Genomic DNA, 18,571 nt, shown 5'->3' with positions numbered 1-18,571 from the left:
CACTCAATACCATCTACTGTATCTTGCCTATGCCGCTCTGTACCATCACTCATTCATATATCTTTATGTACATATTCTTTATTCTTTATCCCCATGTCTATAAGGTAGTCGTTTTGGAATTGTTAGCTAGATTACTTGTTGGTTATTACTGCATTGTCGGAACTAGGAAGCACAAGCATTTCGCTACACTCGCATTAACATCTGCTAACCATGTGTATGTGACAAATAAAATTTGATTTGATTTGATTGTGGCCGTGTTCGAGAGCATCAAAACCGTGATAAATGGGTAAATTGTGACTGACTGACAACGGGCGTGTTTCTCTTCCCAGCCGTCGCCTGCCAGATCTTACAATGCCTGGATAGGTATTTTACATAAGCCAACCACATCATGTTATAGAAATCTGTCAGTCTGACGTGGCACACAACCATTGGTTGATGCATCCAACATCTGATCAGGGGAACTTGACCAACGTCTGTCATTAACTGACAGATTGCTAACATTTGTGGTAAGCCGATACTTAAAACACCTATCCAGGCATTGTAAGATTTGGCAAAGGAACGCACCAACAGAGTAGTTGTTTACGATGCAAGGACATTTGGAGATCTGTCAATCTCGACTCGCCTTTAAAGTCGGCTGCAATGTCGAACTCGCCCTTTGTGTTGGTCGATTGCAGTCATCATGACTGCCATTCAGTTGGATAAAGTCAATGCTGGCAATCATTTACAACATCTATGATTTTCTTTCATGTCATATCTAGTGTAAATCCCTGGGTCTTATGCGCCACAAGAGAAGTCAGGAGACTCAGATCAATGATACATTTTATTCTCCATGATAATGTGACAGTTTTCATGCAAAAGTTTGATAAACATTAGCTAAAAGAAACAGGCATTCATCTGACTAAATACAGTTAAATCATTTTGACTGGGGGAGAGGTTAACATTTCAATGTGCCAATGTTGCTGTTGTGTCAACCGATTTATTTATTCTTGGCTGCCTTGGTTTAGTGAAAATGTTTGATAATGATTGATTTAAAGTTGCAATCTAACTTCTTTGTCTCCCATGGCCATGATACACTCAAAGGAAGATACAGAATGCACTTTAAAAGGACTTGAAATACATCATACCCACAGATTTCATAGCTGGGGAAGTAATACTGAGGGGGGGGATTGATTTGAGACATACAAACAAGTTCTCATTGATAAGAAATAAGAATTCATAACCTACCAAGCAGGTAATTAAAAATGGGAAACGTTCAGTGCAAAGAAACTCTGCATGAGTACAACCAGACATTACAAAAGATTGAACAATTAAAACAGTCACACAGACACATGCCAAATAGCAATAGGCAAATTCACATCTTTACAATCAAACAAATGAAAGGTGCATTTATATGCAGGAGGTCTATTGCTTCTTCCAAACATCAAGAGGCAATTCCCACTAAGGCACCCCTTCCCTTTGATGGAAAGACATTTCCCCAATTTGTATAATAATACTGATCATTTCCTTTGGTTGTTTTCCCAAGCAATGTGTTGAATAATACAGTTGGTCTTTTTTATTTTGCAAAACAATCTAGAAACCAACACCTTTTTTTTGTGCCCCTCTGATATACAAACTAACCGAACATTTAACCACAAATAGATTATAATTCATAAACATTGTATGCTTTGACCATGTGCATATCAAACAGATACTATTCAAGCAGTCATTCACACCATACTTCATAGCAATCTTTAAACATAAAAAAAAGACAGTGATTAAATATCTCAATGTTGTCCCTTAAGTAGTGTTTCACTCAAAACACGTTGAAGCATTTCCTCAACTAAAAATATTTGAAAATGTGTGATATTGAAGAAAGAAGTTGGTGGCTAAGGGACTAACTCATACTTAAAACAAAGTTTAACATAGATTAAGTTACCTTGTCCTATGGGATAACTGTGGGTGATAATGCTACAAAGCATCTGTAAACTGAATGTGGTCAGGTGTTCTACATTGAATATCACAGTGTAAACACAGAAAGAGACAAGGGCAGGGAAAACAACTTTCTAGCAGGCAGGTTTCACAAGTTCACTTAACATCATGGAAGCTGTGTTAAAAACCTAACTGACTGTTTATAGTCTTAAACTACTTAAAAAATAAATACACTTAAATCTGAGATCCGCCCCAGGCGCATTTGTTATCGTTTTGAAGAAAGGAGCATCCAGCATCGTGGTAAAAAGAAGAAAAAAAAAAACTCAGTACTGCTGTTCTATCGCGCATGCAATGATGTCCGAGGGGGGGGGGGGGGGGGGGGACAGTGTTGGTCTGTTGTTGTAAGATCGCAAATGGACGTGGCCGTTTCACTGCTATGGATTGCCGCTTAAAAAAAAAAAAAAACTTGCATTGACATTAAGTCAATTCTGGGGTTGAAGCTACTACGTTTAATTCAAGTTCACTACATGTTTTAAATAAACAAGCAAAAACTAACAAGAAACACATTTTCTTTGAGCAAGCATCACCAACACACACACTAAACAAACATTTCTGCAAAAGCAATTGGTGCAGAACTACGCAAATCTATTTCAAAACATCTGGTGTCAAAATGCAATGCAGTTCTTGACAAACAGGTGCGTCTCATGGACCTATTGGGAAGGTAAAAAGTATAAAGAGACCATTTTAAAGGAAGTGCTTGGCTAAGAACTCTCAGTATTAGAGGCAAAAGGGGAGAGTAGGCCTACTTGCATTAGGAGATAAGCATCCACACCAACATGCAGTCCCTCTTAAGATGACAAACAAACTGATTTACAGCTGTAGCGGAGGTCCCCTGTGCGTAACTGTGTACAGTGTATGTGGATTCGTAAATTCCTTGTCAATATATTCCATCTGTATATGTTTATCATCTATATTCTGTTTGTTGATTCTGTGTACTGTGGCAGCACCATTTCACCGAATCAAATTCCAAGTAGGCCTATATGTAAATGTACTTGGGAGAATAAAAGTGACCGATTCTAACAGTTTTACTGGCAGAACCATAGAAGGTTCAAAATAGTTTGAAATGTTAGAAAGTTGCAAATCTAGTCTCAGTTGGACAGGGAAGGTTTCTCTAGTCATTCAACAAATACTCTGTTGACAGAAATAAGTAATCTGTCTATGAATCTTCTCTTATACAAGGGGGGAATTAACAACACTGACTAAATTAACTTGGGGAAAAAAGGTCTCAAATCGAAGACCTAAAAAAACTACACGGCATGCGCAGAATAATAGCTATCAAATAGCTATAATACAATTTACATAGCAATAAAATAGAAACTGGATGCCTCCTATTTTTTTGCTTTAATACTTTTAAAAACTGCAGTACACAAAACTCTCCGGGGCTTTGTGAATAACCATGATATGAAACAAAGATGTAGGAATGCTAACTTTTGTGGATAAACCCAAAGATCTACAAACCCAGAGAGAGAAGAAAAAAAAAAAAAAAGTCTACATCGCATACACACACACTTGCCTGACCGACAATACACTGGCTCACGTAACACACAGTAGCAGAAATGCTATGCTAATTCGTCAGGTTGCATCTTTAAGTGGGTATGGGTGGAGATGTAAGGCACTAGTCTGTATAATAAGTAAAGCATCCCCTCCATCTTCAGAGGTCATCCATACACAGTCTAGGGGAGCCTCAGTGGCAGCACTGAAACACAAGGGCTTCTCTCATTGCTCTGGGACCCCCAAACCGGTCATCAGTCTGTCGCCCATTCATCATCATCACCCAAACATTCACCAAGTCTCCACATTCATATTCTGCATGTCTGCCCAGGCTTTCCTCTGAAATGCCCTTCCATTGTGGTGTATGAGAGAGGAAAATCTGGTAGCACATACGAGAAGGTCCCACATTCAATCTTCAGTCAATCACAAGGGCAAACCACTTTGAGACTTGCCAAACAAGAACCAATGAGGTGGCAAGCTTCCAGACCTGTGGGACCTCTCAGAAAAGCCTAGAAGTGAGGAGCGGAGGGTGGAACTTCTGAAGCGGCGGGGGGGCTTACAATCGGGTGAATGGGCCCACGTGGAGAGGTCCTCTCAGTTTCGGAGAGGAACAAGAGGATGAGGTGAGAGCAGAAAATGAAGGGGAGGAGGAGTAGGGAGCAGGGGAGGAGGAAGATGATCGTGGTTCGGAATCGTTGTTCAGTGTGAAGACAGTGGAGATGGCCACGTCCACGATACCTTGGCATAGCTCCGGGTAGAGTTTCCTAGAGGAGGGAGAGTTAACAGCGCAATTAATAAGATGCCATGCCAGTTAAAATCAGACAGATTATATAGGGAGGAATTAATGATCAAGAGTCCAGAAAATTTATCTAGCATGGAAAATCAATTCAAAGGACAATTTTACACTCAAGCACATTCAGATTCACCGGGAAGTCAGAGATCTTAAAATAAAACATCCATTAAATCCTAACATGAAAAGTTAGTAAAGCCCTCTAAGCCTTGAACAATGGAACAAACATTTTCAAAGGAATTAATATTTCAGCCCAAACCTCTTGGCGTGAATGAACAAACAACTGCCGGTCAGTCTGAGTAGAGCACACACCATGCACAGGTCTCAAATCATTTAAATCAACAAAGATTCTATGAATAAAATGTAATGAATAACAGTATAACGGATGTAGAGAGGATGACCCAACCGAGTGCAGGCAAGAGGAAGAGGATTAACAGGACAATATAAGAGACACAGTTTTATAGCCTACGTTTTTATGACCACTGGGAGAAGAATATAAAATAGGACTGACTGTGCGCAGGCCGGAGCTCCATTGATCTCTATCAGCCACACCTTGAAGCTCTCATCCACCATGAAGTCAAAGCCGAAGAGCTGGAAGCTCTGATAGGACAAGTGCTTAGTGCTGATGGCAGGTTCAATGCATGTCAGACAGCTCCTAGGAGACCAGACAGAACAACCATTGTCAGGAGTCTAAGTAGAGTATAGCCTAGTTGTGAAGCAAATACCTATAAATAACTATTTGTAGAACTTCGCAATGTTAAGGGAAAGGCCAAGTTTAAGGTCATTGAACAAAACTGTATTTTTCCATCTCCTTCAACAAAGTAAAAAAACAGCACCGGAGGAGAAGTAGCTACCTTATAATCTGCTTTATCTGAGGTAAAATGTTGGTCTCCAGCACTATGTTGTGGGTGCTCAGCAGGTACTGCCGGAACTCGTCGAAGAACATCTCGTTGCCCTCCTCGTAGCGGCCATAGTTCTGCGAGTGCTCTTTCTGGATGCAGTGGTTGGTCAGGTGGCTGGTCACGTCCTGGAAGTTGGAGCTGTCGTAGGGCTCCGAGGCCGTCCGCAGCACACCCTCCCGGTAAAGGTAGATGTTGTACTGATGGTCCACGAGCACCCAGCTCCTAAGAACACAACAGCAAACCCGCAGAGTCAGATTACTGGGAAAAACACCAGCGATAACATTTCTTATTTTGCTGTTCCTCAGACAGCTTGAATTGTGTATTAGAAGCCAATATGGTCTTTGTTGGTAATAAATGTGTAATAAACACTAGATGTGCTATCACTCAAAGGTATTAGTATCAGCCGCTTACCTGATGTCAAATTTACGGTTGCCAGGTTGCAACAGTAGTGGTCTTTCTAGGTACTTCTGAATGACATGAACCTGCCCTTGATTATCAATGAACTCCAGCAATTGATTTGCATCGTGGGATATCAAAATCCCAGCACCTGGAACAAGAAAACCAACCCAAGCCTCATCTTTGTATACAATCCTTGGAATAGATATTTTGCCAACAAAGTGTTTGTAACTCCCTGGGTAGTCAAAGGAAACTTCCAAAAATATGAGGCATGCATTAGCTTAAAAAGAGAGCTCCACCCCCATAATACCAAATGACTACAGAATCTAGCAGTACTAGCTGTTAGTAGAAATATGAGCCTCTAGACATGATGACTGTTTGGTACCTTTTGCTCCAGCAGATGACTTGGCGATCCACACTGTTCCCTCTCCGCTTTCCTTCCTTGAGTGATAAGAGGCCAGGAAAACTTCTCTTTCATCCGTCTTGGGGTTACTTTTCAGGTGGCTTATGCCATTCTTTGCAGGCGCAATGGGAGTGTTGAGGTTAGTAGGATAGATGATATACGATTCAGGCAACCAGTTGCCAGGATCTGGAAGCTCCGGGCTAGTCTTGATTAACCTGCACAATGCAAAGTAAGCGGATATTGATGATATTTACAGTATCAGCAGGATTTAGTGAAAATTACAGCATCAAAATGAAAATTATTACACTGGAACCTTTTCAACTTGTCAAGGTTTGAAAATGCCTACTTGACTAAAGATGCTTTGCGGCACAACTTGTCTGCTCCTCTGTAATAATTCACCAGTTGCATCAGTCCAGGCTCATGACCTGTGGAGGAGAAACAAACGCATGCAGGAAAAAAAAGGGATGAAAGTGATTATAATAGGGCGGTGTAAACAAGAATTCATTTAGGTCCTTCTCCCTCTCAGAGGTCAAACACGGCATTTCAGTGTGTCCAATATAGCCTACTTGTGGCATCTTCTGACTTATCCACAGAGGATACGATTCAGTGACCAAGGATGCATGTGGATACAGTGATATCACCAAAATATGGTTATAATTTTGTAACAAAGTAGCAATAGACAATAAGCTCCAGGATAGTCAAGGCCAAACTCTTGATCATAAACTGAGACAGGGGTGGGCCACAAATGAATAATTCTGGAAAATTATCAGTGGTTTAAGGGAGTAACTTTCTTTTTACTTTTGCATAATGTGGAGGTCTTGGTTTGACTCCCAATGAGACTGGGCGCATTGCAGTGAGTGCCAGATTAGCACTTGTGATGTGTATCAGCCTATGGGCCTCCATCAGAGGTCTACATCAGCGGTTTCATGCGACACAATTCATGGGTTTAGCTCGAGGGCGAGAACAAGAATACTGACACTGCAACAAAATGCATTCAATGCAATATAAGACCATTTACTGCGTATGCCAAAAGTGTTAACTCTTACCAAGCCGTCCAAATGGCAGTCTGTTCCGTTCGCCCAACATCAAGTTGAATCGGGGATTATCCTTTTTCAGTCTCTTCCATTGTCCAGTAGCGACGAGAATTTTGGAAACTTCAGCATAAATAGTACTGTTGTCGTCTCGGGCGACAAATGTATACATGGGTGAATTCATAATACCACAATATTATATGTGCAACAAAAAAAACGAATTGTTTTCAAGCTCCGATGTAGCTAGTTGATTTAGCAGACTGGCTGGCAAGCGCTATCTCGCGGGCGGCTGTAGCATGATGAGGCAGCCATGTCCAGATTCTGAAAAAAATGAATTTCTTTCACGATGACAAAAGTCCTACTACATGTTGCATTATTCTGGTCTACATTTCACTCATGTTGCCCCAGATTAGGGTGTGACTACTTGGTCACACGTCTGGTCGAGAACCTATCTGGTGTGCTAACTAGCTAGCTTAGCTGTCAAAGCAGTATATTGCTGTCGATTACTCTGGTAGCTGGATATTTTTCTTCAGAATTTTTTTTTGACTGGTTAACTATGTAAACTGCTACTTTGCTAAGATTTCAGCTGTTCAATTTGAGGACAAAACGACCAAACAGAAGATATCCATAATGTTCTGTTGCAGATCAACGGTCCTTTTATTCTTGGCCCACAGCTGTCATCCATCATCTATCGTCACATGAAACGTGGATAAACATGACCTGCAATGGATTGTGGTTGATGTAGTCTTTCTATTCCGATACCTCACTTGAGGTTATCAGATTAAATACCTTCTGTAGAGCAAAAAGCAATAAGGTAACTTTTGATTTCTATTTCAATTTGTGTATAACGGAAATAATGATGTAACTGTATATCTCAGAAAGCATATGATATATTTTAAAGGGTAAGGGTAAGAGGGTAAGAGGGTAAGAGATTTAAGGGCCAGAGGTTTTGGTAGAGAAACATTTATTTTTGGTTTAAGAGAAACCTCTATTTTGATTGTTTGAAATTGATATAGATGTAACCCCTGAACAAATGTCCAGATTGAATGTATCTCGTTCACTTGAAAGCATGGGCCTCATAATGGTCAGTTGAACTTGGCTCCTATTCAATACCTAGCAGATTATATTAATTAAATAATGAGACATAACATTATAAAGTTAAATGCAATGCAGAGCAATGTCCGGGGTCCAACACTGTTTGGACATACAGTACCAGTCAAAAGTTTGGACAAGCCTAGTGTTTTTCTTTATTTTGACTATTTTCTACATTGTATAATAATAGTGAAGACATCAAAACTATGAAATAACACATGGAATCATGTAGTAGCCAAGAAAGTGTTAAACAAATCAAAATATAGCCACCATTTGCCTTGATGACAGCTTTGCACACTCTTGGCATTCTCTCAACCAGCTTCAGGAATGCTTTTCCAACAGTCTTTATGGAATTCCCACATATGCTGAGCACTTGTTGGCTTCTTTTACTTCACTCTGCAGTCCAACTCATCCCAAACCATCTCAATTGGATTGAGGTCAGGTGATTGTGGAGGCCAGGTCATCTGATGCGGCAACATCACTCTCCTTCTAGGTCAAATAGCCCTTACACGGCCTGGAGGTGTGTTGTGGGTCATTGTCCTGTTGAAAAACAAATGTAGTCCTACCAAGCGCAAACCAGATGGGATAGTATATCGCTACAGAATGTTGTGGTAGCCATGGTTAAGTGTGCCTTGAATTCTAAATAAATCATTGACAGTGTCACCAGCAAAGCACCCCCACACTATCATATCCTCCATGCTTCACAGTGGGAACCACACCTACTACTGTATGCGTCTCTCAAAGACACAGCGGAACCAAACATTTCTAATTTGACTCATCAGATCAAAGGACAGATTTCCACCGGTCTAATGTCCAATGCTCGTGTTTCTTGGCCCAAGCAAGTCTCTTCCTTTTATCGGTGTCTTTTAGTAGTGGTTTCTTTGCAGCAATTCGACCATGAAGGCTGCAATTTCTGAAACTGGTAACTCTAATGAACTAATCCTCTGCAGCAGAGGTAACTCTGGGTTACCCTCTTTCTTATGGCGGTCCTCATGAGAGCCAGTTTCATCATAGTGCTTGATGGTTTTTGCGATTGCACTTGAAGAAACTTTCAAAGTTCTTGAAATGTTACACCTTGACTGAACTTCATTTCTTAAACTAATGATGGACTGTCATTTCTCTTTGCTTATTTGAGCTGTTCTTTCCATAATATGGACTTAGTCTTTTACCAAATAGGGCTGTCTTCTGTATACCACCCCTACCTTGTCAACTCACAACTGATTGGCTCAAACGCATTAAGAAGAAAATAAATTCCACAAATTAACTTTTAACAAGGCACACCTGTTAATTGAAATGCATTATAGGTGTCTACCTCATGAAGCTGGTTGAGAGAATCCCAAGAGTTTGCATAGTTGTCATCAAGGCATAGGGTGACTACCCTGAAGAACCTCAAATATAACATATATTTTGATTTGTTTAACACTTTTTTGCTTACTACATGATTCCACCTGTATTATTTCATAGTTTTGATGTCTTCACTATTATTCTACAATGTAGAAAATAGTAAAAATAAAGAAAAACCCTTGAATGAGTAGGTGTGTCCAAACTTTTGACTGGTACCGTATATAGACTTGACTGACTAGACTGGACTGGAGTATACTTGACTGGACTAATTGGCCTGGACTGACTGGACTTGAACTGAACTTATTGGACTGGATTTTCTGGACTTGCCAAGACTATCCCTAATTAAACTGAACATATTTTAATTTCCAAAGTACAGTAGCAGTTTTCTGGTATTAGCTATATATTCACCACCAGATGGCGTCATGCACTTGATTTGAGAGGGGAGGGCTCAGGGTTAGGCCCAGTTAGAATTGTACCCTAGACTATAGTGCCTTACCTCCCTTACACAAGTGTTCACAGGAGGTGTAAACATAAGTCCCATCTAGCCCTACGTATAGCTACATAGATCTACAAATCCCTGCATGATTGAGAAACGAGTGTTGCGTAGGAGTGACATCACCTGACGTATGCCAAGCTTATGGTTGTGTTGCAGCAATTCGAACCAGTGACCTTTAAGTTACTGGCCCAATACTCTTAACCGCTAGGCTACCTGCCCCAGCAGGAACAAATCACAGATAGCAGCTGTGTTGGTGGCAGCTGCAGAGATGTACTTTGGTGTACAAGATTTTACTGCAGAAGAGTTACAAGCTGTGTTGAGCGATAGTGTCCTGTCCTCCCAGGCTGCTGGCCTGGTGTAGGATCAGTTCGGGCCAAGTAGTTGAATAGTGGAGAGGTTTTTTAATGGGTGTAGGGTTAGTTGGTAGGGCAATATCTTTACGAAGCGTAATGAACTCACAGTCCAGAAGAGTAGCTGGAAACACACTGCTATGGCAGTGGACGATGCCCAACAGTCTGTGGATGTCAGTCAGTTGATGATACTGAAATATTAATTGTGAAGAAGGTTGATTTTGTTACGTTTATTGCTCTAGTGATTATTTGTACAGGACAATTGAACAAAAAAATCAAAGAAACTGGAAATCATTGTGAAAGTGTCTAAAAGGTTCTTTGATCTCCAAGATTTCACAGCTGAAACATTGCAGACTTATACTGTCTTTTCTATTTGATTTATTTCACCTTTATTTAACTAGGTAGGCTAGTTGAGAACAAGTTCTCCTTTACAACTTCGACCTGGCCAATATAAAGCAAAGCAGTTCAACACATACAACAACACAGAGTTACACATGGAATAAACAAACATACAGTCAGTAATACAGTAGGGAAAAAAGTATGTATATATACAGTGTGTGCAAATGAGGTAAGATAAGGGAGGTAAGGCAATAAATAGACCATAGTAGCGAGGTAATTACGATATAGCAATTAATCACTGGAGTGATAGATGTGCAGAAGATGAATGTGCAAGTACTGGGGTGCAAAGGAGCAAAATAAATAAATAACAGTATGGGGATGAGGTAGTTGGATGAGCTATTTACAGGTGGGCTATGTACAGGTGCAATGATCTGTGAGCTGCTCTAACAGCTGGTATTTGAAGTTAGAGAGGGAGATAAGACTCTCCAGCTTCAGTGATTTTTGCAGTTTGTTTCAGTCATTGGCAGCAGAGAACTGGAAGGAGAGGCGGCCAAAGTAGGAATTGGCATTGGGGTTGACCAGTGAAATATACCTGCTGGAGTGCGTGCTGCGGGTGGGTGCTGCTATGGTGACCAGTGAACTGAGATAAGGCCGGGCTTTACCTAGCAAAGACTTGAAAATGACCTGGAGCCAGTGGGCGACGAGTATGAAGCGAGGGCCAGTCAATGAGAGCATACAGGTCGCAGTGGTGGGTAGTATATGGGGCTTTGGTGACAAAATGGATGGCACTGTGATAGACTGCATCCAATTTGTTTAGTAGAGTGTTGGAGGCTATTTTGTAAATTACATCGCCGAAGTTGAGGATCGGTAGGACAGTCAGTTTTACGAGGGTATGTTTGGCAGCAGTTCCAGTTTTCCTGGAAAAGTACATATAGGATTCCTTAGTTTCAATGTTAGAGAATTTGCCCCATATGCACTGCAATGTTTTAGATGCCAAAGAATGGGACATGTAGCTGCTCATTGTAAAGGAAAGAAAATATGTGCCATGATTACGGTGAATGTTGAAGCAATGTGAAGGTTAAGTGCTGTAATTGTGGGGGAAAACTCAGTGTAGCATTTGGTGGATAACAGGTGCAGAGAGACGCTAGAGAGGCTCAGAGATATAGGATCAGTCATGATGTATTATATGCAGAGGCTGTAAGACAGATTGGTAGAACCACAGCGCAGACTGATGGAGCTTATAAGGATGTTCCTGTACTAAGTGGACCTACTGTTGGGGCTGGTGCTTCTGATGGTCCTGGCATGGTTCCGAAATCTTGCGTTCATGAATGTGCGGTGCCAATGTTGACTTCATAGCTTTTATTGGTAAGGTTATCAATAAGATTTGGGTTGTGGAAAACAGAAATGCCAGGTTGAAGGTTATTGTGGAGACGGCAAAAGGGATATTGGGGGTAACAGATGTTACTGTTGATATGGCTGTTGACATGCTGAACAAGGGTGGAGTTTTTCAGCATGATTTAGATCAAGTTTAATGGGGTTAGGGGGTTGGGGAGTTGGTAGGGATTTATTTGGTTTAGAAATGTATTTTCATGGCAGAATGTGTGGTGCACTCCCTGGTTTGAATCCAGACTGTATCACATCCGGCCATGATTGGGAGTCCGATTGGGCGGCGCACAATTGGCCCAGCATTGTCTGGGTTTGGCCGTCATTGTAAATTTTAAAAAATTAAACTGACTTCCCTAGTTAAATAAAGGTTAAATAAAAATATATATTTAAAAAAATAGTATAGAATTGGGCAGAATACATTCCAGCACAATAGATGGCAGCATGCACTTTAAAGTTTGTTTGCGGTCCGCCATGATATCATTGAAGAAGAAGACAAAAATAATTTTAAAATGAAGAAGAAGAAGAAGAAGAAGAAGAAAGGTCACCTGACGTACCCAAAAATAACAGAGGTGATTTCAAAGAGTTGGCGCGGGAATAATTTTTTGTACTTCCAGCTGCGAATGTGATATTGATATAACAACTTTTTCATGGTGCAAAAAGTTATGCTCTCTATTTTCCAAGCTACAGCTGTTTGTTACTTATCTGTGGTAAGTCGAGATGTCTAACACGACAGTTACAGTAGGTTAGTAGCTAAGTCAACTGGCTAACTTGGATCTTGCTATCTTAGCCGGTACTACAGTAGTTTAGCCGGTACTACAGTAGTTAGCTAAACAGTCTAGGAACAGTGAGCTAACGTTAGCCAACAATGGAGTCCCGTTTCCATGGAAAGCTCGAATTTGGCGCTGGTTCGGGGGTAGCCCGGGCTAGCGCATCCCTCTTTCCTGAGAAAATGGGCATCCTAAATGTAAATTGTGTTCCAAGTCGTTTTGTTTTAGTCGCGCAGCATTTATCAAGGCTTTGTTATGAGAATATGCGCAGCGTGAGTGAGAAATGACAACAGTAATTTAGGGGAAACAGCTAGCTGGCTTCTGCCACAGGCTGGAGCCAATGCTAAGGGGTACATATTTGGCACTACGTTATCTTTCACTTATCGGTATATTCATCATCACAATATGTCATAGCTGGCTATGTAAGTTTAGCTACTTGTAAGTCTAGACATAACTTATATTGAATAAGTGTTATAATGTGGTGATGTCTTTTTTTTTTAAGACTCATGGAATTTATAAAATGTGTGTGTGTTGTTGTTTGCTTGGCTGCTTCTTGTGTCATGCATTTTTAATGACTCCTGTCCCCCATTCCTCAAACAGGCAGGAGCACGCCAGGCATGAGTGGTGCACACCTGGGCGAGTGGCAGAGGAGATCCTTTGACATTTCATCTGGCACCTGCACACCTGAACAGACGGCAGACGCCTATCGGGTGCACATCCTTGCCATACAATATGCATGGGCGAGCGCCCAGCTCTCTCAGGCCGGCACGGGCAGCCTGCTCAGGACCTACTCGGAGCGCAGTGCTGGACTCGGAAGAACCTCGCACGGGGCTTAACAACTATGCAGAGAGTGTACTGAACCTGGCCTGCAGTCAGAGGAACCACAGCGACAAATGGGAATCGTCCCTGACAACTGCGGGTGTGCTGGAGCTGCCGTGCGTGCGGAAGGTGCTTCGGGCTGGGACGGGGTGGAAAGTCCCTTGTGGCACCTGCAGATGTTAACATCTTCGTTGGACAAGAGAACAGAGGCAGTGCCCTTCCACTGGACTCGAAGCTGCAGAGACTCCATTCAAAGCATTGGGACCCCCATCATGGCCCAAGCCTGAGGGCAACGGCACTTTAAGCATTTTACATAGTGCTACAGCAGAAAGACCAAGAGGTGCTCAGGGAGTCCCCAGCTACCCCCATTCCTCTGCTGGCCCCTCAGCATGGGCTCAGTCTCTGTTTTGCCAGCACTCCTCAGCTCCACCACAACCAAATCCAGCCCCTGCAGGTCACCAGTCTGTCTTAAACTCTAACACCTCCAAGAGGAAGACGTTTTACAACTCTGGTGGAGAGAATGGCAGAGGGGGGGCATCTGGAGGACAGGCAAGGCAAGACCCATGCTGTGGTGGCACAAACTTCAAAACGGCAAGGGAGCAGTTTATTGTTAATCAGCAGAAAAAACACCCCCACCAGTCCCAGAGAGCCCAGCAGCCCCCTGCGATGGCAGCTGCCATTGGGGGTGCCACGAAGAAGTCACTGGGGGCCAACAGACCACGGGGGACATTTTCCAAATTTGTGTCCCCCATGTCGAGGCCAGAGGACAAAGAGAGTGTTGTTGGTAGCACCAATGCTCAGGAGACTCAGCCAGTAGACGAGCATCTGAAAAACTTTGAGCCCAAGATCATCGAGCTTATCATCAGTGAAATTATGGACGATGGACCGCCCGTAGCCTGGGACGACATCGCTGGCCTGGAGTTTGCAAAGGCCATGATCAAGGAGATTGTGGTGTGGCCTATGCTCTGAATTGACATCTTCACTGGCCTCCGTGGTCCACCCAGTCAGGGGCCACCTTCTTCAGCATCAGTGCCTCGTCTCTCACCTCGAAGTGGGTGGGGGAGGGAGAGAAGATGGTTAGAGCACTCTTTGCCATCGTCCGCTGCCATCAGACAGCTGTTATCTTCATTGACGAGATCGACTCTTCTGTCCCAGCGTACGGACGGGGAGCACGACTCATCCCGACGGATAAAGACAGTTCCTGGTTCAGCTGCATGGGGCAGCCACCTCAGCCAACGACCGCGTCCTGGTGGTGGGGGCCACCAACCGCCCTCAGGAGATAGACGAAGCGGCCCGGCGCCGCCTTGCCAAGCGTCTACATCCCCCTCCCGAGGCAGCTGCCCGACAGCAGATAGTCTCTTACCTCATGGGCCACGAGAAGAGCCAGCTGGGAGAGGACGAGCTGGAGACAGTGGTCACAGGGACGGCTTTTCTGGGGCTGTTTCGGGATCCTCCATCCGGAGCATCCAGCTCCGTGACATTGCCACCATCACCCCCGACCAGGTGCGGCCCATCCTCCACTGTGACTTCCAGGAGGCCCTGAGGACAGTAAAGCCCAGCATCTCAGCCAAAGACCTGGAGCTCTATGAGGAGTGGAACAAGACTTTTGGTTGTGGTCGTTGATCTGGGCAGCAGTATAGACTCCCATTACAAATATCAGCCTATATTTAACATTTACTGCTGTTGGGGATATATTTAATTTGTTTTGTTCAGTAAATGACCTTTCATTTAAATGTTAGTTTTCCTGCGACAGACTACCATAAGATGAGGCTTTTTTTTTAAATATTCCTTCTGATTGTTAACTTGATTTTTCACTTACTGATCCATGGCACAGTATATCTATTCACAAATATATGTTATTAGGTTTTTTTTACCCTTGGATTCACGAAATAAGATTTTGGTGTAAGTAATATGTTCTTAATAAAGTTGCTGAATTTCTTCTATGGTAATGCATTGCTAACAGCTTTTCCTTTTGTACACAGAGAGGAAATGTGGCAAAGTGTTTTTCTGAGGGTGGGTTATGGGGCCATGTGGCCATATGTTCCCTTTTCACTCCATTTGCTACCTGTTTATCCGAAGTAGATGAATATAGGCCTACATCAGCTATCAGTTTCTCATCAACTCGGGTTTGTTTAAGGTCCAATGCAGCTGTTTTTATCTCTATCAAGTAATTTCTGGGTAAAAATGAAGTACCTTACTGTGATTTGTTTTCAATTAAAATGGTAAAAAAAAGAAATAAAAATAGCTTATCAAATAGCAATTTCTAAAGTAATAATTTAGCTAGGATTGTCAGGGAGTGGTCTGAGTGGGGAGGGGAAAACTAGCTGTTATTGACAGAGGTTTGAAACTCTTATTGGTCTATTTACTGCGTTTTATATATATTTCCACACTAAGGGGTTGGAGTAATACTGTGAAGATGATGATAATGCCCTTTTAGTGTAAAGGCTGTTTGAGAAGACCGCCTGAAATTTGAGCCTGGTTTGGTGGAGTTTTGGCCTGCCTGGCGAGATCACCAGGCGGTATAAGATAAAGGTACACTATGCAGAAATCTCCTCGCCATTTGCTGGTTGTAAAAATTCTAATACTTTGCCTAATTTCAGTTTGTGACAAAACAAAGATAGTGTAGAGAATTGTTGTGCCATCTAAACCGCTGTGACAATACTTTTGGTTTTGGAAAAAATATTTATTTTCAGCTGTTTAAAGCTGGTGTATAAAACTGAAAGTAAAAGACGAAGAAATGAAACTTAAGAATGATAGGCATAGAAATGTAGCACAGAACAGATCTACCGCTTCTTAGACTTTCAATTAGAATGACAAATCTATAACGCATCTTTCTATGTGAGTCTGGTCGGTCGCCCAAAAAGTTTTAATCGATGAATAACAAAGAGTGTTTCAAACCTCTCTACCAATAACAGCTAGTTTTCAGGTTACTGATCCCTCCCATTAGGCTCATGCAACTAGGCTTCTCACTCAGACAACTCCCAGACAGACCTAGCTAAATTCTTGCTTAAGAAATTGGTCTTTGCTAAGAAGCATTTTTTCTCCTTTTTTGACAATTTTCATTGTAAAAAAAGATAACCGTAAGGGGCCTTTAACTAATGGATGTGCCAACCATGGCTGGGGAAGTTGGTTAACGCTGAGAGTATCCTGGTCTCATGTTAAGACTTGCCCACAGATCTGCCTTGTATTGCCTCTCTTCCTGCCACAGTGACTATGTGCTATTAAACTGGTACTTGACAAAACAGGAAAACTCATTTAATGTTTGTGTAAGAATCCATATTTGAATTATCCCAAAACAAGTACTTTTGGTATCCTGCTGACCTCACAAAGCTATTTAGTCAGGTTTCACCAAATGCAAGACTGTCCTCTCCTGAAAGCCACAACTTTTTTCCTTCTCTGCCAATTCTTGGTCCTCCAGATGCACAAGGAGTCAACAGAGATTTTGAATGTAGTTGATCTCCTTTTCAGTTGAACGCCTTTCTGGACATAGACTGCCACTGGTCGAGGAGTAGACGATTATAGATTGTGCACACATGAAATGAAATTGTAATGTAATTTTCATGAAACAATCTTTGAAAAACTGGAAGACCATGAAAAAAGTATTTCATGTATTTTTCATCTTTTTGTCAAGTTGCTGATTAATATTTCAGAGTTCTGGGGCTGGCTTCAGTGTTGAAACTTTGTAAAATTAGCCAGCAATGCAAGTACTGAGCATATCCCAGAGGGCTGGTGGAAGCTTGTCAGAACAGCGGGGCTCCCCGCAGCTGGACCGGGCCAGATGCACAGAATTCCTCAGGCGCTGGCAGATCCAGCCACTTGACACCAAGAATAATGTCATCTTCTACCGTCATGTATCTTTAACACCTTATGTTATATGTCTAGGAATGTTGGGTTGAGTTTTGGCTTTGAATTGAAGATCCCTGTCAAGAGGATATATGATGATACAGATGATATAGATGATACACTGGAGATAAACATGTCTTGTGTATTATTTTAGTTGCTGACTGCCAAATAGGCCCATACATCCATGTTTCACAGTATTATGCCCTTTTATTTGTCCCAGTTTGAGCTATGATCACGGTCTGCGCATGTAATCTAAACCCGTGAGGACCAGTATGACATTTGCAGTCCATTGGATAAATGCTTTTCCAACAATTCCTAAGATTAACAGATATGACTTGTGGGCATATTAAATTGTGATGCTTTTTCCATGATCTTTTACTCTGGACATAATCTGGCATGGTCAAATAGGATCCTCCCTAATGGAATAGTTCACTGATTCTTAAATGGTAGAGTAGGCCTATTTCAGTAAACTGTCCGAAAGGGGAAGTGACATTTGGGATTCTGGCAGGGGGGAGTGTGTTGGCCAGATTATCCCTTTTATGCAAATATCCTCCCTCCCCTGTTAGGTCCCAGTGAAGCGTGGAGGGAGCCTCGGCGCTGCCCACAGCTGCTTCCCATTTCTGCAGAATCACATAGTAGCCATCTGGAAGGACACCGTTGTCGCTGCACAGCCCTGATGAGCTCCTCTGCTGGGCCTCGCCTCTCTCTCCAGGAAGCTAGGCCTGGTCCTCTGAGCCCTGGCCCTAGCCTCATGCTCCACTGCCTCATCCTCAGTGTGCTAGCTAGCTAGTTGTCCACTCTCTTGTTCTGTGTCCCCCCCTGGTCATGTATTTCACTCTTCTAGGTTATCTCTGTGCTATATGTAGCATTCACCCACATCTTCTCTCTGGCCTGGCATTCCTTTCTCTTGTCCTCTGTGTGTTAGCACCCCCCCCCCCCCCCCCCCAACCCCGGCAGTCATTCTGTCTGGTTCTGGGTGTTAGCATCCTCTCCCCCCAACCCCGGCAGTCATTTTGTCTGGTTCTGGGTGTTAGCATCCCCCCCCCCCCCCGGCAGTCATTCTGTCTGGTTCTGTGTGTTAGCATCCCCTCCCCCCAACCCCAGCAGTCATTCTGTCTGGTTCTGTGTGTTAGCATCCCCTCCCCCCAACCCCG

At 42.6% G+C, this 18,571-nt stretch overlaps 1 protein-coding gene and 1 pseudogene across 1 annotated transcript; one reads left to right on the top strand and one right to left on the bottom strand.

Moving 5' to 3' along the window:
- Positions 1–807: 807 nt before the first annotated feature.
- LOC139410003 (tubulin--tyrosine ligase-like) lies at positions 808–7,703 on the bottom strand. The gene is made up of 7 exons (XM_071155426.1): positions 6,997–7,703; positions 6,297–6,375; positions 5,933–6,165; positions 5,563–5,698; positions 5,104–5,373; positions 4,761–4,904; positions 808–4,223 (listed from the first exon to the last, which is right to left on the bottom strand). The coding sequence occupies exons 1-7, from the start codon at positions 7,163–7,165 to the stop codon at positions 4,016–4,018; spliced, it is 1,239 nt and encodes a 412-aa protein (XP_071011527.1). The 5' UTR covers positions 7,166–7,703; the 3' UTR covers positions 808–4,015.
- A 4,862-nt stretch (positions 7,704–12,565) lies between these two features.
- On the top strand, positions 12,566–15,338 carry LOC139416734 (fidgetin-like protein 1; annotated as a pseudogene).
- Positions 15,339–18,571: the final 3,233 nt, after the last annotated feature.

This window comes from Oncorhynchus clarkii, chromosome 1 (assembly GCF_045791955.1).
Source record: "Oncorhynchus clarkii lewisi isolate Uvic-CL-2024 chromosome 1, UVic_Ocla_1.0, whole genome shotgun sequence".
Lineage (NCBI taxonomy): Eukaryota > Metazoa > Chordata > Actinopteri > Salmoniformes > Salmonidae > Oncorhynchus > Oncorhynchus clarkii.
The sequence above is the reverse complement of the archived record's forward strand: the minus strand, read 5'-3'. Positions and strand labels throughout refer to the sequence as shown.

Excerpts from the sequence above, each read along its gene's own strand:
- LOC139410003 (XM_071155426.1), bottom strand. The coding sequence starts at position 7,165 with ATGAATTCACCCATGTATACATTTGTCGCCCGAGACGACAACAGTACT. Across the intron at positions 6,166-6,296 it reads CGCAAAGCATCTTTAGTCAA|GTTAATCAAGACTAGCCCGG; the intron begins GTAGGCATTTTC and ends TGCATTGTGCAG. Across the intron at positions 5,699-5,932 it reads GTCATCTGCTGGAGCAAAAG|GTGCTGGGATTTTGATATCC; the intron begins GTACCAAACAGT and ends TTCTTGTTCCAG.